Source organism: Melospiza melodia, chromosome 14 (genome assembly GCF_035770615.1).
Source record: "Melospiza melodia melodia isolate bMelMel2 chromosome 14, bMelMel2.pri, whole genome shotgun sequence".
Taxonomy (NCBI): Eukaryota; Metazoa; Chordata; class Aves; order Passeriformes; family Passerellidae; genus Melospiza; species Melospiza melodia.
In genome coordinates, this window is record NC_086207.1 from 12,196,948 (window position 1) to 12,220,363 (window position 23,416).

At 44.9% G+C, this 23,416-nt stretch overlaps 1 protein-coding gene and 1 long non-coding RNA gene across 2 annotated transcripts; one reads left to right on the forward strand and one right to left on the reverse strand.

Moving 5' to 3' along the window:
• Positions 1–3,220: 3,220 nt before the first annotated feature.
• Positions 3,221–7,812, reverse strand: SMIM32 (small integral membrane protein 32). The gene is made up of 2 exons (XM_063168718.1): positions 7,625–7,812; positions 3,221–6,463 (listed from the first exon to the last, which is right to left on the reverse strand). The coding sequence occupies exon 2, from the start codon at positions 5,286–5,288 to the stop codon at positions 4,968–4,970; it is 321 nt and encodes a 106-aa protein (XP_063024788.1). The 5' UTR covers positions 5,289–6,463; positions 7,625–7,812; the 3' UTR covers positions 3,221–4,967.
• LOC134424726 (uncharacterized) lies at positions 6,783–22,276 on the forward strand. Its single transcript, XR_010029481.1, has 4 exons — positions 6,783–6,864; positions 12,437–12,480; positions 20,219–20,284; positions 21,695–22,276. It is a non-coding gene; the product is annotated as an uncharacterized LOC134424726 (long non-coding RNA).
• Positions 22,277–23,416: the final 1,140 nt, after the last annotated feature.

Below are 23,416 nucleotides of genomic sequence, written 5' to 3' on the forward strand. Positions count from 1 at the left end.
TGATTTGCCCCTGCTCTGCTGCAGGGAGGAGCAGCAGGACTGGGCAGCACATCCCAGGTGTCACGGGCAGCTCTGTCACTGTCGCCTCCTGCATGCCCCTGCCTCAGACCTTGGACTTTGGAACCTTCCAGCATCCAAAGGGATGCTCTGAGTTAGCAGAGACTGAGCTGCTGCACTTCAAGTGGGGATTGCATACAGAGGGACCATGGCACGGAAATGTTCCTGCTACAGGTGATGTGGGACAGCAGGGGCAAGGTAAAAGTCTCATAAAGACAAGTGGGATTTATACACACCAGGAGATTAATGTGAAATCAATTCTTTTTTCAGATTTAGGTCTTGAAATTAAGCTTCCAACTTGTGTTCAGAATTAAGAGTACTTAAATATAACATTTCCCCTCCCAAAGACAAATTCTGTAAAACCGAATTTTTTTCATTGAGGTGTGAGGTGAGGGGGTTGAAGGATGACTTTCTGGGGGATAGAAGCTGTTGGGTCGTCTCCAGCCATTCTATGTTCCAGCTTCTTGCAGGGCTCCTTTTTTCCATAAGGTGTTGGAAGAAAAACCCCACACCTTTTAAATTAGCAGCTTTTCTGTTCTAAGGTCAGTTTTATTTTGTTGTTTATATTTTATCCCATTCTCTTTTTGAGAAATAACTTTGTGGTTTGCAATAATAGAATTTATTTCCAGGACTAAATTATAAGTGCTGTGTAACCCAGTCACTCCTGTAAATCCTGATTTTCTGAAGTCTCTTAGAGAAACTGCTGATGGCAAACTCAGGAGCCGCTGGAGACAGCTCAAAGCTGTGTGTGTGACTGACTTCAGACACAAAACAGAATGGGCTCTGTTCTGTAAGAACCAAATGGAGACTATTTTTTCTGAGATTTCAGATCTCTGGTGAGCAGTGTCACTAAAAAAAATTAATAGAAGCAACTCTTAAGTTTCCTCTAAGAAATTGAGGTAAATGCAGTATATTGAACTTAAAAGTGCAAATTGAGGAGTGACCAGGCTGTGTCCATTAATAGAATTCAACAGTGGTGCTCTATGCAGATGCTCAGCCCTGCAGGGAAGATTTTGATGATACCAGGAGGGCAAGAAGAGGAAAAAAAAAAAACCTTGAAAAGATGTGACTGTGTACCTTGTTGCCCTGGAGACTTTCTGTATGGATTAATGGATTTAGAGCAAACTTCTCTACTTATACATGCAGTTTCTGGAAGAGAGAACCTCCTAAACACAAACATGCTGTGAGCATAATCCAGGTTTTCCTTCCACCATCTCAGTCTGATGTATCTTCCATTGTTTTAAATGTTTCAAATATCAGGTAAGTAAAGCTCCTGGCTCTCAAAATGTGTAGGAGAGCAAGGAGCATGGGCAGAGCAGTGTTCAGTGGGGAAAGTGCCTTGGCAGAGCTGAACTGAACCTTTTGATCTGTTGGGGTCAGCTCTGGCCACACTCTGCTCTGTGGGAGTGGGGCAGCTGCTTGTCACCAGGAAATCAAGGCTTGAACCTGCTAGAAAAATCTTACAGCAAGTGAGTTACAAATTGCAGTGGCTCCAGTGGTTTAATACAGTTTGGAGAGTGTGATCATGCCACACAGCCTTGCTGGGCAGCACTGGCTTGGTTACCAGGCTGACACACCAGACAACATGGAATATTTAGCTCTTAGGTTTTATTCTTTGCCTTTTGTCTTGCTGTGCAGTTTCCCTGACATGTGAGTCCTACAGGTGAGCTCTTTCCAGCAGAAACTGTCATGGCCATGTGGCATGGGGTACAGAAAACCCTCAGCTCCTGATTTTTTAAGGGGAGAGGGAAGTGCAGGAGGACCAATGCTCGTGGGGAAGCCCACCTGCAGCACGAAATGTGAGAAGAAAGATGGGTCCAGCTGGAGCCCCAAATGTCACCAAACCCAGTGTTCAGGTAGAGCAATGGGATGGGTGAGCTCCCAGTTTGGAATGCTCCCCCAGAGGAGCTCAGAGCTGCTGGTTCCTCCCCGGTTACTCAGTACAGGGCTGTGGCAAACTCCCCATGGCACTGCCTGTGCATTCAAACAGAATGAAATATCACAACAGAATGAAATATCACAATAATAATGATCCATTGAAAGGGTGGAATCAGCTTCAAGGCATCTTCAAAGTGATGAGTTGTTTCCCTGGCCCAGAGGGAGGGTTAGAACCATCTTTAACTCTCAGGTCCTGATTCAGCAGAGCACTTAGCTGTGCATGTGAAGTGTATGAATGCTCCTCGAAGTGTTACAGAGGCTGCTCATCTTTTGAAAGCAAAGCCTATAATAGTAAGAGTTTCTCTGAATGGGGACCACTCTGCTTCTCACAGCCTCGTGGCCCAGATTCCTGGTGTTTCACTCATATTTCGTGTTTCAGTGTATTGACCTCCAATCTGCCTTGAGGAAAAGCCATCAGGAGGGGGAGGCTGCTGAAGGGTGTGTTAGAGGCTCTAAAAAGGCACATTGAGAAAATGAGATTTGGTCAAAGACACAGGGAACGGTGTGTTTGTGTCAGGGGCAGTGACTGGCAGAGTGAGGGAAAGGGATGGAGGATCCATGTAGGATCCCACATGTGTCATGCATCCAATAAAACAGTTCCAGCAAGTGAACAATGCCAGTCAGTCCCTCCCTGGTGTGCTTGTGGTTGGAAAGTGGATTTTTTGGCCAGCTTGAATTCTGAGCCTGGTAAAACACACGAAGTTTTCTACACATATGTTTCATACATTGGCTAAAATTATGGTGGTGCCCCATCCCTGGAAATGCTCAAAGCCAGACTGGAAGGGGCTTGGAGCAACCTGGCATTGGAAAATGACCCTGCTCATGCAGAGGGGGTGATCTTTAAGGATGATCTTTAAGGTCCTTTCCAACCCAAGCTGTTCTGGGATTCTATGACTCTGAATATCATTAATGAAGCTTTCTTCTGCAATAGAAATGATCCTGGATATTGATGAGAGCAACACAGGGCATGGATAAAAGCATTCCCAGAAAATCAGTTAACGCTCTCAGCATGACAGGTTCTTCTGTAGTATTACTCTAACCAGGCTGTGGAGAAAAACAGGATTATTCTGGAGCTATTCTTGAATGTTTAAATAAAGAGTGCAAAGCAACATGTGCTCTGTCAGGTTCTGAGGCTTTTGCCAGCAGAAATTCTTAGACCAAACTCATTATGGCTGGTAGCTGAAAACAAGCTGTCATTACTTAAAAATAAATAAGAAATGCCTGATTTGATAAAACTTGATTTATTCAAAAAGGGCTGAGAGAAATACACTTGCATTTATTGTTGCTTTCTGCATTAATTGGAATTACAGCAGTTAAATTTGGTTCATAGGAACTATTGGCCACATATCAAGGAATAAAATATTGAAATCTGTTATGTAGTAGTTTAGCTTATTGGAGCAAAATAAAACATGGTAACAAAGACAATGACATGGAAGTGTTATCAGCTGTGCAATTTTGGGGTTATAAAAGAAGAAGCTTGCAAACAGACTTCCATATATACACTTTTTGTCTGTGTTCTTGAGTGCAAGCCTGTATGTGTGTGTAATTGCATTGTAAAATTACCTCCTTTGGATGAAATAAGTTATCTACACATATATACACACAGCTCCTCTGCAGTACTCTGCAGGTCAAGAACAGGGTTAGGAGCAGCATCTGACACCACTTTGAACCCATTTCAGATGATCCAATACCCAAAACTGCAGCTAAAACAGGATTTAGGACTATTTTGTAGTTAAATAGGATTTAGGATTTAGCTATCCAGAAACACACTGTATCCAGGTGCTTCTGGATAGCTGCAATTCTCCTGTATGTTGAGCCATTTGATTAAAAAAAAACAAAAAACAAAACCAAAAAACCCCCAAACCCAAGCCCTTTGCCTGCTGTTTGTGGGAGTTATGGACACTCTTCCCGCATACATGCAGCTTCATCTGGAATTGTGCTGTAATTAAGTTTTCAAGAAATCAGCATCTACAAAATAGCTTGTCACCTACCAGGGTTAAGCAGGAGCTTTTTTGTTCTGATTTTAGAACAAAATCAGATAGTAATTTGAAATGGTAGGGCCTGCCAGTGACCAGTGTTGAATCAAGCTGTTGTCATATTGATCATTTATAGTTCTAATTGGGTTAGGTTTAGAGGAAGAGCAAGGAGTGGTAAAGTAAAGCTACTATTCCTATAAAGCTGTGTTTTATGGCTTTCAGAACTTACCCACTTTGTGTATCAAACTTGGAGCACTCTGCTCACACTTCTCATTAGTTTGCATAATATTAAATATATTAATTTTCTTTCCCTACTTCTCCCCAGCCTGATTATTTTGGTTTCATGCTGTGGCAAATAATTTCCTTTGCAGCTTATGAAAGATGAAAATAAATTCATTAGGTAGTAAGTGTTTCACATAAGTAGTAACTTAAGACTTGATCGATGATGCATTCAAACATCAAAAAACACCCTTAACAGAATGACAATCAAAAATCTAAATAAACATTTTTCATTTTCTCCTCCTGCCTGGCAGGCCTCCCACAGCATCACCATGCAGTTGGGAGAAATGGATCTGGAAAGTAAACTCATCTCTGTGGAGCTGTTAGGTAAGTACACTGGTTTTTTACATTTGATGCTTGGTTTCCTAAACATGGGGGAACAAGCTCCACCAGATGCCCAAATCAGAGATTGTTGTTAATACAATTATCCTTGTATGGACACTGAATGGGTGGATGATGACATTTGCATACACACAGAGCTTAATCTGGAATCACGGGGCGATATTTTGCAAAAACTGTATCAATTTGCTAAAGCATTCTCTTCAGTTCATAACAGAGCTTTTTATTTACAGCTACTCAGTTTGGCATACAGCAGAATTTTGAGCAATCTCCTCCTGCCCACTACTCTAAAGGGGCTCCCATCCTTGCACTGGCACATGGCACCAACTCCTCGCTGCACAGGGTTTGTGGTGCCTGCTCCTGCTGGCACGAGAGGTGTCAGACAGCTTGTGTCCTCCACGGGTTCCTCGCCTCCCTGAGCGATCTGTCGTAAGGAAGAGTAGCAAAAAAAGAGTTTTTCAGCTGGCAGTTTATGAAGAACACAATGAATGTCACAGTCAAGAACAGAAAGAAAAATAGAATGATGTAAGTCACCAGGTCTGGCTTATTTATTTCCCCTTCTTTTAACACCCTGGCTGTCGACATGTAAAGAGCAGAGGAGCTCACGGGTCTCGGGGTGCTGCTCAGGTAGGGCGTGTTGGTCTGAATCATTAGGTGAGCTTCAGTGGAACTGGTGGAATTGAGCAATTCACTATACATGTTCTTGCTTAAATTTCTTCCACAGCAGAAGTAAAACAGGAGGGCAAACGCAGTCAGTCTTTGGCATAGGAAAGAAACAATGTTCCTGCTTGTAAAAGGATGCAACCCAGCCGCATGTTGTCTGAAACAAATTAATTCACTTGCACGGCTCAGTGACTTTCCTTTAAATCTTCTTGCCTCATATTTACAGCATTTACCCACAAGTATTAATCAAAAATGATACAGGTACCTCGTGTCCTGGCCCTGGTTCCCCCAGCACTCCTCGTTTGGGGAAATGCGCTGGCTCATCTGCCGGTCAGCCGGGATGTGCGGGGAAGGCGCTGCGAGCCCGGTGCCACCGCTCCGGCATGGATTGGGGGACACAGAGCCTCTTCAGCAGCAGGCACGGAGCAGGGATGAGCTGGGAGAGCGCAGAGAGCCCGGTGCCACCGCTCCGGCATGGATTAGGGGACACAGAGCCTCTTCAGCAGCGGGCACGGAGCAGGGATGAGCTGGGAGAGCACTGAGAGCCCGGTGCCAACGCTCCTGCAGCATGGGCTGGGGCACACAGAGCCTCTTCAACCCCGGGCACGGAGCAGGGATGTGCTGAGCATGCTGCGAGCCCGGTGCCCCCGCTCCGGCATGGATTAGGGGACACAGAGCCAGGGAGCCTCTTCAGCAGCAGGCACGGAGCAGGGATGTGCTGGGAGAGCGCTGAGAGCCCGGTGCCACCGCTCCGGCATGGACTGGGGGACAGAGAGCCAGGGAGCCTCTTCAGCAGCGGGCACGGAGCAGGGATGAGCTGGGAGAGCGCTGCGAGCCCGGTGCCCCCGCTCCGGCATGGACTGGGGGACACAGAGCCAGGGAGCCTCTTCGCCCGGCTGGCGGCGGGCACGGAGCAGCCCCGGCTGGGCTGGCAGCGCTCACTGTCCGCCCAGGGGAGGCACGGTGGTTTTCCAGCGGCTCTGCAGAGGTGGGATGCACATAAATCCGGGGTTAAGCGGCATCTGCCTGCCCGGAGATCCGGCCGGATTTGCCGTCGCGGTTCTCTGCCTCGGGAGGCTCCGCGCTGCTGCAATCCCGGCGCTGGGAAGCATTAGTTGAGTTTCTTAATCCCGGTTAACGCTGGCGCTCTCTGGAGCCAGCGTGAAGAGGCTGAGCTTTCTGCTTGAGCTTTCCAGGCACTCCTTTCATTGCTATGAAGAGAAATAAATTAAAAAAAAAAAAAAAACAAAAACATTTAAAAGAGCGATGTCCCGTTGGTCGAGAAAGAAACCCCAAAAAAGCTTCCCTGGGGATGGGTCAGTTCCTTGGCAGCCTCCCCCGGCGCTGGGCTCAGCCGAGGCTCGGGCTGGGGCAGTGCGGCTCTGTCGGACCCGGCTCTGTCGGACCCGGCTCTGTTAGACCCGGCTCTGTCGGACCCGGCTCTGTCGGACCCGGCTCTGTCGGACCCCGGCTTTGCCCCTCGCTCCGTGGGCAGGGCACAGGGCACAGGGCACAGGGCAGGGCTGGGTGGTGCTGCCGACCGCTCCGCAGCCCGCGGTGCAGCTGGCACTGACACGATGCTAAAAAGGAAGAGATCTTCGGATAAATTCCCGTGAGTGCCTGAGGCTCTGGCTGGAGGTTTTGAGCTGGGGGAGGGTAGCAGAGAACGGGACAAAAAAGAAGAAAATTGCCTCAAAACCTTTCTTTCTTCTTCATCCCTTTATTGTTTAAATCTGGAGTAATCAATGTCCCTTCCTTTTTTTTTTTTTTTTTTTTTTTACTCCTCTGTGATCCCCAGCACCCTCTCCAGCCTGACAATTAGCATGTTAATTCTTTTTTTCCAGCAAATTGCTTTATGCTGCTATTAGCTCCTGGCTGCTTGCCAGCTTGCTCTCACAATCTCCCATACATCAGATAAGCGCCGTTAATACTTTTATTTTAACGCATTGGAACTTGAAAAATGGGCAGGGGAGAGGAAGAGTAGCTGGGCAGAGGAAAACACCACCTCCAGCCCCAGGGTGCTGATCCCAGCAAATGCTAAAGCTGCTTATGATGAGCTATTGTGGCCAACAGTGCCGGTGGTTAAACATTTCACTTAGCATAATAAATGTTTCTGCTGGGAGAGGGCGAATGAAGACAAGAGAAATCTTCTGGTCAGTTAGATTTGAATAAAGTAAAATAAAATCAACACCCTCTGAGGCCCTGGTCAGTGTGTTCCTCATGTCCTGCCAGGCTCCAGGTGCTCCAGTTAAACCCCTTGTGCCACCAGCAGCTCTGCTGGGTGGCAGAAAGCTGGCACATCCCTGTCACATTGCTGTTCACATCCTCCTGCGCCCATCCTCAGAAGAGCCATTCCCTGTGTGTTTACTCACGAGTCCTGGGGACCCTGCCATCCACAAGGAGTTCTTTCTCTATGGCAGGTTTTCCCGACTTTTGTTCCTCTCTCTCTTTCTCTTCCTCCCGTTTTTCAGCGCCAGTGCTCTGAGTGCTCTCAGGATGGCAGCAGGGCCTTTTCCTGCCTGCCCCCAGAGCTCCTCCTGGGAGCACAGCTCCTGCCCACAGAGCCACAGGAATTACACCTATTTACTCTGCAGGTTCAAAGAACAGGATGCCCAGGCAGGCAGCCGTGGGGGCTGGAAAAATCAACAGAGGCACAGAGTTTGAAGTCTCATGCTGAAATGTCTCCTTTCATGCCTCCTTCAAAGAGGGGACTCTGTGAGCAGCAGCACGGCAAGGCTGAATGCCTTCCCAGCACCATCCCATCTTCAGCTCTCTCCTCTCTGAACTGCTTTTGAGTTTAACAAAGCTTTATGTCCTTTTTTATTTATTTCCTTTATTGTTTTCATTAATATGTAAGAAAATCAAGAAGGCATCTGGGGCTGAATCCTACAAATAGTGTGCACAGTCTCAGTGTTTAACATACAGGCTCTCTGCAGATGTTTCCAACTCTGTAACAGGAGGAAAATACAACAAAAGCTGCATAGGGATGTCATGGTCATTGGTGTGTTTCCTCCCTGCACAGAGGTGTGGTGCAGGAGAAAGGGCTCTGCCAGGGGGTTCCTGGGCATCTTTCACCTCCATCCCTCTGTGATGGTGTTCACAGGGGTCTCAGGCTGAGGGAAGAGATGAGGATCTGACTCCATGTTTCAGAAAGCTTGGTTTATTATTTTATGATATATTTTATATTAAAATTATACTAAAAGAATACAAGAAATTATTTCATCAGAAGGCTACCTAAGAATAGAAAAAAAAAGGAATAATAACAAAGGTTTGTGGCTCGGACTCTGTCCAAGCCAACTAACTGTGATTGGCCATTAATTACAAACATCCAACATGGGCCAATCACAGATGCACCTGTTGCATTCCACAGCAGCAGTTAATCATTGTTTACATTTTGTTCCTGAGGCCTCTCGGATTCTCAGGAGGAAAAATCCTAAGGGAAGGATTTTTCATAAAAGATGTCTGTGACATCCCTCCATCCCTTGAGCCCATGGGGAGCATTCCCCTGGGTGTGTCCCTGGGGAGGATGGCACAGTCCTGGGACGGGATGGGATGGGATGGGATGGGATGGGATGGGATGGGATGGGATGGGATGGGATGGGATGGTTCCCTGCACTCCCTGGCTGTGTCCCTGGGGGAGGATGGCACAGCCCTGGGATGGTTCCCTCACTGCTGGGACAGGACAAAGATGCTGTTTGCCCTCCCTGGTAAATGCCCCCAAACGCCTCCTGGGGCTGCATCCCTGCCCTGCACACACAGGGTGCCCCCCTGAGCATCCTCTTTCCACCCTACTTCACTGCAGGTTGCACTCAGACACAGAACCAGAGTCTCTATATTTTCCCTTTTGCTCCTGCACAGTGTTCTCTCTCATTCCTGGAAGATCCCTGCCCCGAGGGTGCCATGTCTCAGCTCTGGCGCCAGAGCTGTGATTGTTTCCAGTGGTCACAGTGCAGCTGCCCAGCGTGGGGATCAATCCTTGGGGTGTTTTACAGGAGCTTTGTGTGCACACAGGGAGGTCTGAGCTCCTCTTGCTTTTTGGCTGCCTGGCTGGAGCTCATACACAAACCGATGAGAAGCCTTGGGAGTAAATCAGATGTATTTTCTGTGGCACCGTATCCAGGCTTAATCTTAAAACAGCTAAATTGCCATAAATAACACCTTAATTGCAAAAATAAGAGCTGATCCTTTCTCTTTGTTCTCCTTAATTTGGAAGAGTTTTTAAAATCTTCAGTTCCTTTTAATTTTTCCTCATTAACTTATTCCTTATTTAGTAGTTTCACTGGGTTTGTTTCTTGGTTTTGGGGATTTTTTTAATTCTTTCCCAAGGCTGCCAGCATTTAGTGGCTGATTTTGTGAGTTTTTATGTGCACTGGCAGTAGCACTGCAAGGACAAACACAGAGCCTCTGACTTTGGCTAGAATTTAATGATAATAAACTTTAGAGTGTTGCAACTTCCTGTCCTGCTTGGAAACTGGGTCAGCATCTCTGGCCCTGGTGGCATCATGGGGACAATGTGGGGCTGGAAAGGCTTCTCCTTCCTACCATGTCTGGGTTTGTCTGCCCTCAGATACATTCATGATGAAGAAATTTTGTTCAGGTGTGTTTCGGTGTTTTGTTCAGGTGTTTTGTTCAGGAGCTGGTTGATGGTTGTGGCGACTCCGTGGCAGTTCTGGTCTAGTCTTGTGAAATAAATAATGACATAAATGCCCAGAGGTGAGAAGAGGGAGAGCAGAGCCTGCGCCCCTCAGCCCCATCGCTGCTGCTCTCCGGGCTGGCAGGACAATCCTGTTTGCTTTAACAATCCTTCAGGGCCCAGCTCCCACCACACACAGCCCAAACCCTGCCGGGGTGGGAATTGCTGGGCGTGGATCCACGCTCTGAAGGGCTGCAGCCTTTCCCCAGCCCCAGCCTGGTAAATAATGCATGATCTCTGTCATGTGCTTACGCAACCCCTACCACGATAAACACCAACCCAGGGAAATGAAAGTGGAAAGAAACATTATCTTTCTCCCTAATGCAACCATTTACAATCTGCATTACGATCCTTCTGCTCTGCACAGTGAGCAGCAGGCAGGGGGATGTTTCTATTAGCAGACCAGAATGCCACAAATCACGGGCTGGAACGTTCCAGTGCCGCATAAAAGCAGCTTAAAACCATATAAAGGAAAGAAAATAAAAATAACATACAGGGATTATTTTCTTTTCTGTTCGCTCCAAAGGCAAATACTTATTTCCAGGTGCCTGAGTTTCAGATATTTAGGAACGTATTTTCAAATGCAGGGCCATAAAATTTAGCACTAGACATCTAATGTGGGAATCTTGCCTTTGGCTCTTAAATATGGGGCAGGATGCCTGAAGAAATTGGCTCAAGTGCAGAGAAGCCATGAAAATGTTTTGTTTCAGAAGGGCTTGTGTGTGTTATTTCAAACTAACTTCTACCATTAGGTTCCTCATGACACGTTTGCACCAGCTAAAGCAGGAGCATTTAGGAAGTTTCCAGAGAAGTCTGAGGCAGTGGGGTGGAACTGGGTGATCTTAATGGTCCTTCCATCCCAAACCATTATAAAAGGGAGTTTGAGTCTCTTTGGTCAGTGCTGCACCCAGATCCTTTGCTCTTCTCCAGGCTGGGAGGAGTGCTGTGATTCACCCAGCCATGGGATGGGCAATGGGCACCACACACCTCCTGCCATCCCAGTGAGCTTTGCCTCTGCTCCAGTGGCTGTAGGGAGTGACTCTGGCTGTTCATGAACGGTGGGAGCATCCCAGCCTCCCTGCCCTGCCTTCCCATGGTGGGCAGCTCCATGTGGCTTCTGGGGGGTTCTGCAGTGGGAAGAGCTTCACCCTTGGTGAGAGGTTGTGTGTGATCATGCATGGATTCCCTGGGTCCTGACAAAAATGGTCATTTCTCTGTGCAGTCACCTTCTTGGTGTGACAACTGGCCAGAGTTTCACCCAGCCAGGAGATGTGAGTGGGCATCCAGTGACACTCCTGGGGATGCAGCTCCCATACATCCACACAGGCACAACACGAGCAGGAGGCGCTCTGGAAGAAAAAGCAAAAGGTTTAACTGCAGAGAAAGGTTGTCTTTGGTGCCTCCTTTACACTCAAACAGATCCTGAGTCAAACAGTGGTGGTTTTTCACCTGAACTGGGAACAAAGGGGCCGTGGGGTTGGGCTGGGCTCTGCAGCAGCAGCAGCAAAGCTTCCCCCAGCTCAGGGCTCAGGTAAGCACAGTGGTGCTGCTGCTTGTGCTGGCTCAGGACCATGGCAGTGCTGGCCCTGCAGCACCAGGATGCTCCCTGGGGCTGTTCCTGGCCCAGCCTGGTGCTCTCTGGGCAGGGAGGCAAATCCAAGCACAGGAGTGTGCAGGAACAGGGCTGTGTGCTGTTCACTGGGTCTGTGTGGCCAGCGTTTAACCCCAGTTATTGGGGGGTGAATTTTAGTAAGAAAAGAAAGGGTGAAGGGATACAACTTCAACAAGGTTTCAGTTCTGAATATGGTTTGCTTCTGGTGTCAGCAGTCCCTCACCAACTTGCAAGATGAATAAAAGGCAGGATCAGTCCCATTCTGAATGGATCCTTTGGGGATCAAAAGGAGATTTGGGGAGGCTGTGGAAAATTGTGCTTCTCTGTCTCCTATTCATGTCTCTTCTCAAAAGGATTAAAGGGAGTCTCTCTCCAGGCTGCTGCACAAAAGAAATCCCACCTGTGTGTACAACCCTCCTCCTGCCTGTTCCACTGGGATGCTGCAAAACTTCCCATTTAACTGTAGTGTTGACTTCATTGCGGGGAATTCAGACCAGGAGGGGCTAGGAGTCCCCATTGTCTCTTGGAAAAGTCTTGACCTTCAGGAAGAAATCCTCTGGCATCTCCCTCCTTCTCCCTACATTAATTTTGCCAGCATTTGGGATGTCAGGTGTTTGGGATGAGCCAAGGATTATTTGTGAAGCTTCACAGATCATCACAGGGTCCTTCTATTACCAGAATCTGCTTTATTTATGGCTTCTTGCTGGTCCAGCTCACCTGCCTGGTGTCAGAAGTGTTTCCTGCTCTGTTCCTGAGCCCTGGGCAGGCTCTGTCAGAGCTGGCAGCTCTGGCTGTGGCTGTCAGGCAGCAGTGACAGCCTGGGGACATGGGGCTCCCCTTTCTTCTCTGGGTATTGATTTTTGCTCTGCTTTTTTTAAGGTTGACATTGTCAGCTCTGAGACGAGTCAACAGCAAGTAATAAGGTGAGATATTAAACCTGGTGATTCCCCTAGACACACAGAGGGAAGTTATTTTACAGCCCATGGGTGTTCCTGCCTCCTGCATGCGTGCCAAGCCTGGGTGTCCCTGGTCATGTGCTGTGCAACAAGATTTCTATTGTGCAATATCTTAGTTTGCAAACTCCTCCTTAGTTTGAAAAACAGACTTGGTAATACTTCCTTACCCTGCAGGGATCCAGAGGATTAATCAGTAAAGGTGGCAAGGTGCTCTGATGTGGAAAAATTTAAAAAACCCAACAAACTAAAGAACCATCTAAAACAGGGTGGAAGATGGAGCTGAACCCTGGGGGTGATGAAGCTGAAATCTTAATAAGCTATTGACAGTCTCTGGAAAGTTACACCATCATCCCACTGGAGTAGCAGTCCCTCAGTGTGGCTGGCTACTGCTTTAAGATGTATTTCCATCTACGACTGTGAAAAAATTAAAGGAAAATTGAACACAGTGTTCCTCAGCAGGCCAGGGATTGGGGAGTTTAATTGCTTGTGTGCTTCCTGATAAAGAAAAACAGTTTTGTGGTTTCTAATCTGTCATTCAGAACACTCTGACTCAAGAAATCACATTGCTTGCTTTTAACTCCAGGGTCTTTTTGATGCTATGATAGAAACCTCCTCTAAAACACACAGAACCCCTCTGAAAACAGGGGATGGTCTGTCCTCAGCAGAGACCAGATTTCCTCCAGATGAAATCTTGTTTGTGCCCTAAACTAAAGTAAATTATCTGTAGGATGGCAGAACAAAACCTTTGTTTCAATTTCTTTTTATGAAATTCTTAATTGAGAAAAGCAACCTCTTCCCTATTTTTCTGCTCTCTAAAAACACCTGCAGATGTACAAGGGAAGGGTAAATTCATCATTTCCATTCCTACAGAAGAGCTGATCTCAAAGATTTGTGCTGTTCACTGAAGATGCTCACCCAAAAAGGGAGACAAAACGCTCTTAGACCTGTACATCAGGTTTCTATGTCTGTTTATTCCTTGTTCTGGGTTGGAGTCTGAATCCCAGAGAAGGATTTGACATTACAAAATTTTACTTATTTCCATATTGTCGGCACCTTCTATTTCAGCTATATTTTATTACAGAAGTGACAATGCAGTGTCCCTGCATGAGCAGACCAGCCTCGAATCAGATGAAATTTTCCTGGTGATGCACAAACCCTGCATCCTTGTTCCTGTGAGAGGATGCTGGTGAGACCTTTGTGGAGAGGCAGAAGAGAAGAGAGCCCAGCTGCCAGGGAGGGCTGGAAAAGGAGATGTGTGTGAGTGGGAAGCCCAGCTGTCACTGCCTGCAGCAGGGAACCCACCCAGGGTGGCGCAGCTCGCCCCTGTGAGCGCTCTGTGTCCCCCGTGTCCCTTCCCAGCTGTGACAGCTCCGTGCCTGGCTCTCCCTGCCTCGGGCTGCAATTAGCACTAATCAAGGCAAGGTGCTGCCCACGCTGCCACAGGGATGGAGTGCTGGAGCAGATGAGCTTTGGGGAGCCTTGGAGAAATCTCCTGGCAGGGCCATGAGCAGCGGCTGCCCTGGTCCCCGTGGCCACCCCAGCAAAGCTGGAAAATGCCCTCGGCAAATCTGCTCCGCAACTTGGGTTACTGAATGTACCTGGAAATGAAATCTATCAATGTGTGACAAGGGTTATTTCAATAATCTAAAATCTAATTGCTTCCGGAATAGCTGCTCCTTCATGGAGAAAGAAAATTGGTTTTAATTTCATTGCCATAGTTTCACGGAAATAAATTTGAGAAACTCAAACTCCGCTATCAGTTAGAAAAACGGCATTTTCTTTTTCCCCGCCTGTAACAGTGCTCATAAAACTGCATGAAATATAAAGCAAACAGAAATACTTGCAACTAATTTCCCCCATTAGTAAAGTAAAAACTTGATCTGGTTTTTAACTTTGCAGGGGAAATCAGTGTTAGCAAGAGATGGTTCTTTTGAGGTGATGGAAGATCTTGTTACTCAGTCGTGTTCCTTGCCTAGATAGAAGCAGATACATTCCTGATGTATTTTAATTAGTTCTAAACCTATGCAGGTGAGGAGTACAGAACAGTATTGTTATTAAAATTCATGCTTCATAATCAGAACAGTTAGTGCAGTCTCTGAGAACAGCAAACCAAAGAGCTTTTAACTTTGGTTAACAGTGGAATTATCTAACTCCTGCTGTGATTTAACCCATTGCTAAGTTTTTAAGTAGATAGAAAGGTTGTGATCATAAAGTGAAATTGTTGCATTAAGATCATAAGGAGAAAAGCTGTGATCCTTCTCAAAGGCTACATCAGGCCAGCCATTAATTATGAATGCTCATTAATTATAATGGATTTTCTGCCACAAAATCTCTAACTGCTCTCTTGAACTGAACTTCATAGGGCAGCTGTGACAAATGTAGGAGGATTGCCCCCTTTTAAAAGGCTGGGGGTTTCTCTCTTGTGGCATCCATGCTGAAACTGAAGCAAAATGACTAATGAAGTGAAGAACCTCATTCTTTAGAAGATCAAAGTCATAAAATTCTGTTAATTTCCTTTGAGACAAAACTATCAATTATAGCAAAGAGATTTTTTTTCCCTGTAACTTTTTGTTGGATTTTAAAACTCCCTAATTGTTCCCCAAGCCCATCTTCCTTTGTATTCTGCTATAGACTAATTTACTGCAGTGTCGGGAATCCAAAAAAGATATTTCTAGGACAAAACATTAATTATTCTTCTTGAGAACAGAAGTAACACCCAATTCCTCTTCAGCAGAACCCAGCACAGGCTCTTCGGTTATCAGGGAGTGTTCAGGTACACAAGATCCATGTTCCTAGAAAAGGGGGAGTAAATTTGATATTTTTGTTTAGCGTTTAAGCTTCTCATCTTCTCCTTCCTATCTGAGCTGCTTCCTACCTCTCTTTTTGGGGTTCAGGAATTTTTGCTGAATTTTTGTAGGGTAAATGTCATCTGAACTTCTTCAAATCACCCCTCCCAAGTGTATTTTTGTGTGCCCATTCAGTTTTGGGGAATTCTGGATGGTAGGGAGGGCTGGAGATGTTTAACTGCATGGTTCCAACACAACTAAATTTGGCTGCAGCTTTTAATCTCTCTTTAACTGCAGCTTTTAACTCCTCCAGTGCCAGGCTGTTCCTAGAGCTGCCACCGTCACTTTCCACTGTCTAATGTTGCATTTGGCAGAAATATCCCAGATCTGAGTAGTCCCCACTCTGTAGCCTGGGGGTGCTCATCTCTTCAGTTAAAAATTTCCACAGAAACATTTTTTTCCTTTGATATTTTAGAAAAAAAAACCAAACGTAGGATGAAAATGTTGCATCAATATTTTCAATGGTTATTTAGAGAACGAGGAGTTTGGACATGCTTGAAAATACTGCTGGGCACCTATTTGCATGTGTAGGTGCCTAAATATCTGAGAAAAACAACCATCTGGTGTCTCTGGACTCAGATCCTCAGAAAATATGTAGTCTACTCAAACAAAGAGAATTTAGGCACATACATTTCCTTTGATGATTTGCTCAGCTCTTAATATCTCCCTCTCTAATGTGCAGAGGAAGAATACACAAAAGGCTTTGAAAGGCTCTGATGCCTTTGCACTGCCTGTATGTGTTTTACAGATAACATTATGGAAAACTAGCAGGAAACCCCATATATTTCATACAAGTATTCTGCTCTCCAATTTCAACATCCCTTAGAACTCTTACTTTTATAAAATAAATAATTGCCTACCTGGTGCCTAGATAGCATTGCCAGTTATTTCAAAGGCAATTAATTTCTGAAATTATTTTCAGCTACCTCAAATTGCTTCTCCTCCTTAAAGACTCATTTTCTTCCATCCTGTTCAAGCAGAATTCCAGATTTCATGTTTTAATTTCTGTAGAACTCCTGGGTAGTCTATAAGAGAGAATTTGGCCCTCAGCTATGCCAGAACACAGCAAGTGCAAACCTTTCCTGCTGCACACTTTGCCTGGGACAGAAGACAGAAGCATCAGCACCTGAATGGAGAATATTTTCTGATCTGTGCATGGTGTCACTGCTGGAAAGCAACACAAAATCCTGTAATTCTGAGCAGAAAGACCATACTGTGCCAGATTTGGGTGGAAGCTCTTGCTGACATCAAGATAATTCCCAGTGGGTGACTGCCAGCAGAGTTTTGGGGTTCTTTTAGTTTGATCACTATATTAAGTGGACACTGAGAAACACTGGTTTAAAAAAACCCCAATCCTCAATATAAGAACTGTTCCAGCTTCCACAGGGCAAAGGCTGGGACAGGGAATTAGTAAAATTATATTAATTTCAATGCTGATTCTTCAAATATAGGGCAATGTCTTGATTCTGAACCTGTTACATGACTTTCTTCCCTCAGTGTTGACAGTATTTAATGCCAAAATTAATGAGACACTCATTGATGCTGGGCCAATTCCCTGACTTGCACATTGTCAATCAGGTAGAAATCCAAATGTTCACCCACTCTCTAAACCATTTAATGTCTCTGACTCCATCAGAAGCACATGACACATCTTGTGGATCATGTGGAATAAAATCAGATATTCTTTCCTTTTCACTCTGATGGAAAAGAAAGCACCCCACGATTCTCAACTGTGTAATCTTTTTCTATGAAATAAATTACTTTATCTGTCTTAATGCTGTCACACTTCTGTTCTCCAGTGATCTCCTTCTTCCATCTGTGTGCATAACTGCAATCTTCTCTACACCTACTCTATGTATGCTCAAGTGTCAAAATCCAGCCTCAATCATTGCTGTCATCAGTCTCTTGTTCCTGCTGGGGTAGTGGGTAAAATATCACTGCCCCTCAGACTTCTCTGGGAGATTTCTGGGCTCACCATGCAGAGTCTGCATGAGCTATCTGAAATACAGTGTGACTGAGTTTTGCTTTGGTTTTTGTCACCTGAAATTTTCCACTTATGGAATGACAGGGTATTTCACTGCTGTGTGTCTTGTTTCTCATGACGGATGGCATTGCAGTGAAGCATAATTTCAGGAAGATATCCGCTAAAGTTGACTTGCTGTTTCTTATTGTTGAGTAATTTCTGTGTGACTCATCCTTTGTTCTCTGATACAAATTTTTTTCACTCATTTGCAGAATATTGTTCAGACAATTGAGCTTGCTTTCTGAAATCACCATCTTTTCTGGTGAGGCAGTACAATCACCTTCCCCTTTCACAAAGCCCTGTGAGAGAACGAGGCAACCCATTTGTTACCACCATCTTGTTTGCCTTAAAATACAGATTATACTTGGCTAAACAAAACAACTGCAGGAAAAAAGAAAAATAAACCTTCCTGGATGTTCTGCATCTCCATAGTTTGACATGACAGCGTGCCTCTCCTGCTGAGCCACGACTGGCTTTGCTCACAAAATGCTCTCATTACCTGCCCCCAAACATGAGGCTGTGGGAGCCCCAGGAATTCTGTACCTCAGGATCTGAAGTGTCAGGCACTGACAGTCCTGCAATGTGGATTTCTTGTGAATCCTGTGCCAGGGGCCGTGCTGCTTATCGTATCTCATGTAAATAAAATAACCCCTCTTCTCCTGCTGCTGTTGGTATAATTTCCTGTCTCTGGCCCAGATTCCAGGCTGCCCTCAGCATCCACTCCTCAAATTCACAGCTGAATAAATTTTGCCATCTCATGAAAGATTCTAATACTTCTTTGGACTGATTTATTCATCAGCCTAATTAAAATGTTTGGCTCTGGTAGTTCAAAACATCTTTTCTTCTCTCTTCTCTTCTCTTCTCTTCTCTTCTCTTCTCTTCTCTTCTCTTCTCTTCTCTTCTCTTCTCTTCTCTTTCTCTTTCTCTTCTCTTCTCTTCTCTTCTCTCTCTTCTCTTCTCTTCTCTTCTCTTCTCTTCTCTTCTCTTCTCTTCTCTCCTCTCCTCTCCTCTCCTCTCCTCTCCTCTCCTCTCCTCTCCTCTCCTCTCCTCTCCTCTCCTCTCCTCTCCTCTCCTCTCCTCTCCTCTCCTCTCCTCTCTTTCCTTTTCCTTTTCCTTTTCCTTTTCCTTTTCCTTTTCCTTTTCCTTTTCCTTTTCCTTTTCCATTAATGGATAGGAATCCTTTTTCTTTTACACTGTAAATACAAATTTGTAAATATTCCAAATATTGGGTAAATAGATTTTCCCAATCTATTGTGTTCATCAAACTTGGTAGGATGCCTGCTCATGGAGAAACAGGAGGCAAGATTTTAAGCATTAACAGCTGTGGGAATGACCTACAACATATGGGACATTTGGTAATTATCCAGTCTGCATTATGTAAGACATAATATCACACAGTTCTGCTAAAACTTGAAAGTAGAGAGAGGAAAATGATGGCAAATGACTGATTGCAAAGATAAAGATTCTCAACTGCATATTCACATTGTTTGGATCTTTAAAAAAAGCCTAAAATTTCCTTGTTGAATTCAAGTTGGTTACAGAGCAAAGGCTCGGCTTTGAAGGATGTTTATTGATAGAAGAAGAAATGTCTGAATCATAAACATCCACAGCTGAGAACGATTTACAAATGCATGACTGCAGGCACAGGCTGTGGAGGAAGCCTGTGCTGGTTTCTGTGCTGCAGAGTGAGCAGGGAGGGTTTCTGATGCGTGTCAGGAGACAGAAGGGTGAGCCTGGACCTTCCCAAAGCCCCCCACCCCCAGAGCGAGGTGTTTGATGGCCAAATGAGGCAGCAGGCATTTCTGCTTCCAGGGGTGAAGTCATCAGAGCAGAACCAGCTCAGAGCAAGGAGAACTGTGCAGTTATGTGCTGAATAGATCTCAGTAATGAAAAATTAAGTCAGTCTGTCCTACCAGATATGGATGTTGAGTTGGACACTAAAGGCTAAGATTCTGTGTTGGAAAGGCTATCCACTCCTGGGATTTCTACTGGGAGTTTCTTTCCACAAAATTATCAATGTTGTTGAGCTAGTAACATATTGGAAAACCAGCTCACAATGAACAGTGTTTAGGGACCCCAAATGAATTTACAAACTCTCTCTGGGAACTGCTCCAGTATGTAATTTCCTCCCTGACACTGGAACTTTGAGTAACATTAAGGAGTCTCACTGCACATTTATCAGCTTGGAATTTGGATACCACTGCTCTTGGGAAGTAGAAGTGTTCTATTATAATATGTACCATAATTTTTGAAAACATGTGTCTTTGTAATTAAGATGTGTACAGAAGTGGCAGAGTGAGGGCCAAGGTGTTTAGAGATCCTGTGTTTGACACTACAGTCCAAATGATGAGTCCTGAAGAATTCTGTTTCATAAAGGCGTAATCTTCCACCTTTTAAATGCTCAGAAGTTGACATTTGCAGTAGTTCTCAAACTCTTTGCTTAGCACTTACAAATTCATTTTGTGTTGTATTTTGCTTCCTTATGGCATTGCTTCACTTGGATTACAGGACTCGCCCTTGCATATAGCAGGAAGCTGTTTGTGCTGCATCTTGTAATCTGTGTAATCTGTGTACTTGAGTGAATACATCTTTTATTATTCACAGTTCCAGACATTCTGCTGGCGAAATGTACTGGTGAGAGCAATGCCTGAATCAAGGATTGGAAATTGTCCTCTAAGTTATGAGAAACACACACACCCAGCCCTGCCCTTCTCAAGAAGCTCCCTGACAGCTGCTGAAGCCCTGCTGTGCTGTCCCTCAGTGCCACACACTGTGTTGAGAGAACTTTATAAAAAATAAGTGACATATAGTAAATATCTCCTCTCTGAGCTTGCAGGAGCCTCAGGATCCTCCAGAGCCAAAAGATGATGATGTCCTGTGCTGTTCCTACCAGCTGGCTGAGGTAAGAATCTGCTGTGATATGCAAAACTATAAAAAGGAGAAGATTCTGGTTTATAGCTGAAACCACAGCCTGCCACTGGAGGATATTTATTAGAAGGGGCTCAGACACTGCTTGCCCTCCTCATTTTGAGTTGTCCCTTTCTCTGCAGTGGAGTTCATTGATTTCATCAGGCCTACTCACATCCTTAAGTACTAACACTTCTAAGTGAGGGTGAGAGAATTGTACCTTAATCCCTAGACTGTTTCAGACCTTTTTGTCCATCCCCTAAAATTTTTATGCCACCAGAGTAAAAAAATTTATTTGCATCAAAAGTCTTCATCTTAGATAAAAGATTTGAGTTGCTGTTTAAAAAAATAAGTGACACCACCTCTCAAATAGCTGCAGATTCAATTTTCAGATATGCAATTTTTGTTCTATTGAATTTTTTGACATATGGTTATGTAAAACATCTAAAGCAAACTCCATCCATTTACACCCTCCAGAAGGTAGAGACTTCAGGAGTTAATGTGGGATTATTTTTAGCATGTATTCAAGTTTATTCATGCTGAAAGGTAGTACTTATCTTTTGTAATTTTAGAGTAGTTATTTGAATAAAAACATGAGTATAATTCTATTTTAACTGTCATGTGACATCTGGGAACTGGTTCAAACCTCTCTCTCTTGAAGAGGTGGAAATCTCAGCAGTTTTTCCTTCCAACATCTCGGTGGTACACACAATACCTGTGTATGTGTTGAGACCTATGTCTGTAAATAATATGAGTAACAAAATATGAGTAATCTTCTATATGCTGAGAGAACATTATACCAGAAACAAAGAAAGCATCGACCAGAGAAAGCGCAATTTTCAGTGTTCTTTGTAGGAAAAGCTTGTTGAAGTTAAATTACCCCTTAGAGTACAAATTCCATGTTAAGCTGTCACTAGAGACACTGTTAGATAAAAATCTGTGGCTGAGTATTTTCCCTCTCGCTGGGTAAATATTTCTGTTAGCCAACTAACTGAGCCCTTTTGCAAGTTCAGAGATGCTCTGTGCAGAGGTTGAGAGTTTCTCATGTTTTGGGGTCACTCCTTATATAACTCTTATGCTGTTTCCACTCTGTAATGGAATAATAAAACACAAGGGGGCTGCAAATTTAGTTTGTAATTTTGGTGGAAGGACTTGGACTGTTTGTCCAAGAGGACGCACAGGGATTTGGCCGGGGCCAAATGCAGAAGCAGCAGCAGGAGGTCAACAGAATTTCACAAAATTTTATTTGTTCCAAGTTTGATCTACAGGAAGAGGAATATAAACCTCTTACTTAGAGATGATTGTGGGTCTAACACTGGGAAAAGCTTTGCAGTAAAAATAATAAAGTTACAATGATAACAAGGCTGCAGTCACACAATGTCAAGTGATCTTTTTGCCTTTGCAGGAGATGCACAATTGTGCATTTTGATATTCAAGATAATCTGGGTTGCTCCAGCCTTGGGCCCTGCATTGACAGGTCTGTGCTGTATCATCCCGCAGAAAAAATATACCTATATTCACAGAATAATGCCTTTCACAGTCTCTTTCTCAAGCAAACATGCCATAAAAGTATTTGTGAGACTGGGTCTGTTGACAGTGATGTTCAAAAAGTCATTTTGTGATGTATTTTGTGATACATGGGTAAAACCTGACAAGAGAAAGGGCTTGTAAAATCATGGCTCAGGCCTTGCTGCTGTGGCTGGGTACAGCTAACAGCCAGCATGATAAGCTTCTGTGAGAAAGGAATTGAACAGTGAGAATCAGCTTGGATATCAGTCTATTCCTGTGGGAACCAATTTGCACCTGTGAGAAGAAAGAAAGATTCTACCCGTGTGAAGGAGACAAGAGTGTAAACATCTCTGGAGAGGAGAGTTTTTGATGGACACATACAATAGCCATTACTAATCAATGAACTGAATTGCCATAAGTTACTAACCAACTAGAATTAAACGTGATGCCTTAGAAAACCATTAAAATATGAGCTGTGAAGAATAAAAAATTGATGTTCTGGATGAAGACACAGGTGTCATTTTCCATCCCTACTGTGACAGTATTTCTTCTACTGATCTATATTTCTATTCAGTGCAGTTTGAAAGCATTTTCCAGCTCTGAGTCCCAGTGACCCAGCCCTGAATGTGCCACTTCCCTGGGTGACAACTCTGAACCCTCAGGCAGTGTTTGTCACACAGCTCAGCCCATCAGTGGAGAGCAGATTCCTGGCAGTACCCAATGCACAGGAATGAGGGAGTGTGCTCAGTTTTGCCCTCACAGCAGCAGAGAAGTTCAACAGAGCCATTCCTGTAGGATCCCCCTGTTTCCTTCTGGCATGAGCTGTGTGTGGGGCTGGGGTTGCTCTGGCAGGGGAGGTTGGAGCTCAGCTCCTTCCCAAGGGCTGCACCCATCTGCTGCTGGGATCCCAGCCCCAACATGAACCTTGAGGCCTTCTCAGCATCTGCTCTGACCCCCAGCAGATGCTGGGCAGACCGGGTGACCCCTTCAGCTCCCGTAAAACATGAAACAGCCCTTAATTTCAGCTGCTGGAACCCACTGCTGGCTGCAGATTTGGTGGCAGGGTGGAGAGGAAATAATAATTTTGTTCTCATGAGCTGCTAATTTTCACACTGAGTGTGTGTATCTTCTCCTAATCCTTTGCCTGAATGGGATATTTCCATCACTTGCTATTGGAACTAATTCCAGAAGACTGTAAAGAGATCCTGAGCTGAGTGATCTATTTTAATTCACTGAGAAAAGACTCGGCAACATACATGGATACAAAAAGAACTGAAGTAAATCCTCTTTGTCTCAGTTACAGGTCTTTTCTCTTGAGTTTGGAATTTCTTAGTGAGAAGAAGAAGCTCCAAGAGATGTTCTGTCCCTCTTAGCGTTGCTGCTGCGTCAGAAATAAACTTTGGTTAAAGAGTTATTTAAATGAAGGAGCCACTTTGCAAGGATCCTGTCAGCTTTGTTACCATTTCTCATCAAATTGGTGTGGTGGGAGCTGTCCCTGCCTGTGGCAGGGGGTTGGAACAGGATGACCTGTAAGGTTCCTTCCAGCCCAAACCATTCTGTGATTCTGTGCTCTTTAACACTCCTCTGTGCTGCCTCTCATTTGGAGAGTGGCCACTTG

What these genes read in the sequence shown, in the direction of transcription:
- SMIM32 (XM_063168718.1), bottom strand. Translation starts at nt 5,288, where the DNA reads ATGTATAGTGAATTGCTCAATTCCACCAGTTCCACTGAAGCTCACCTA.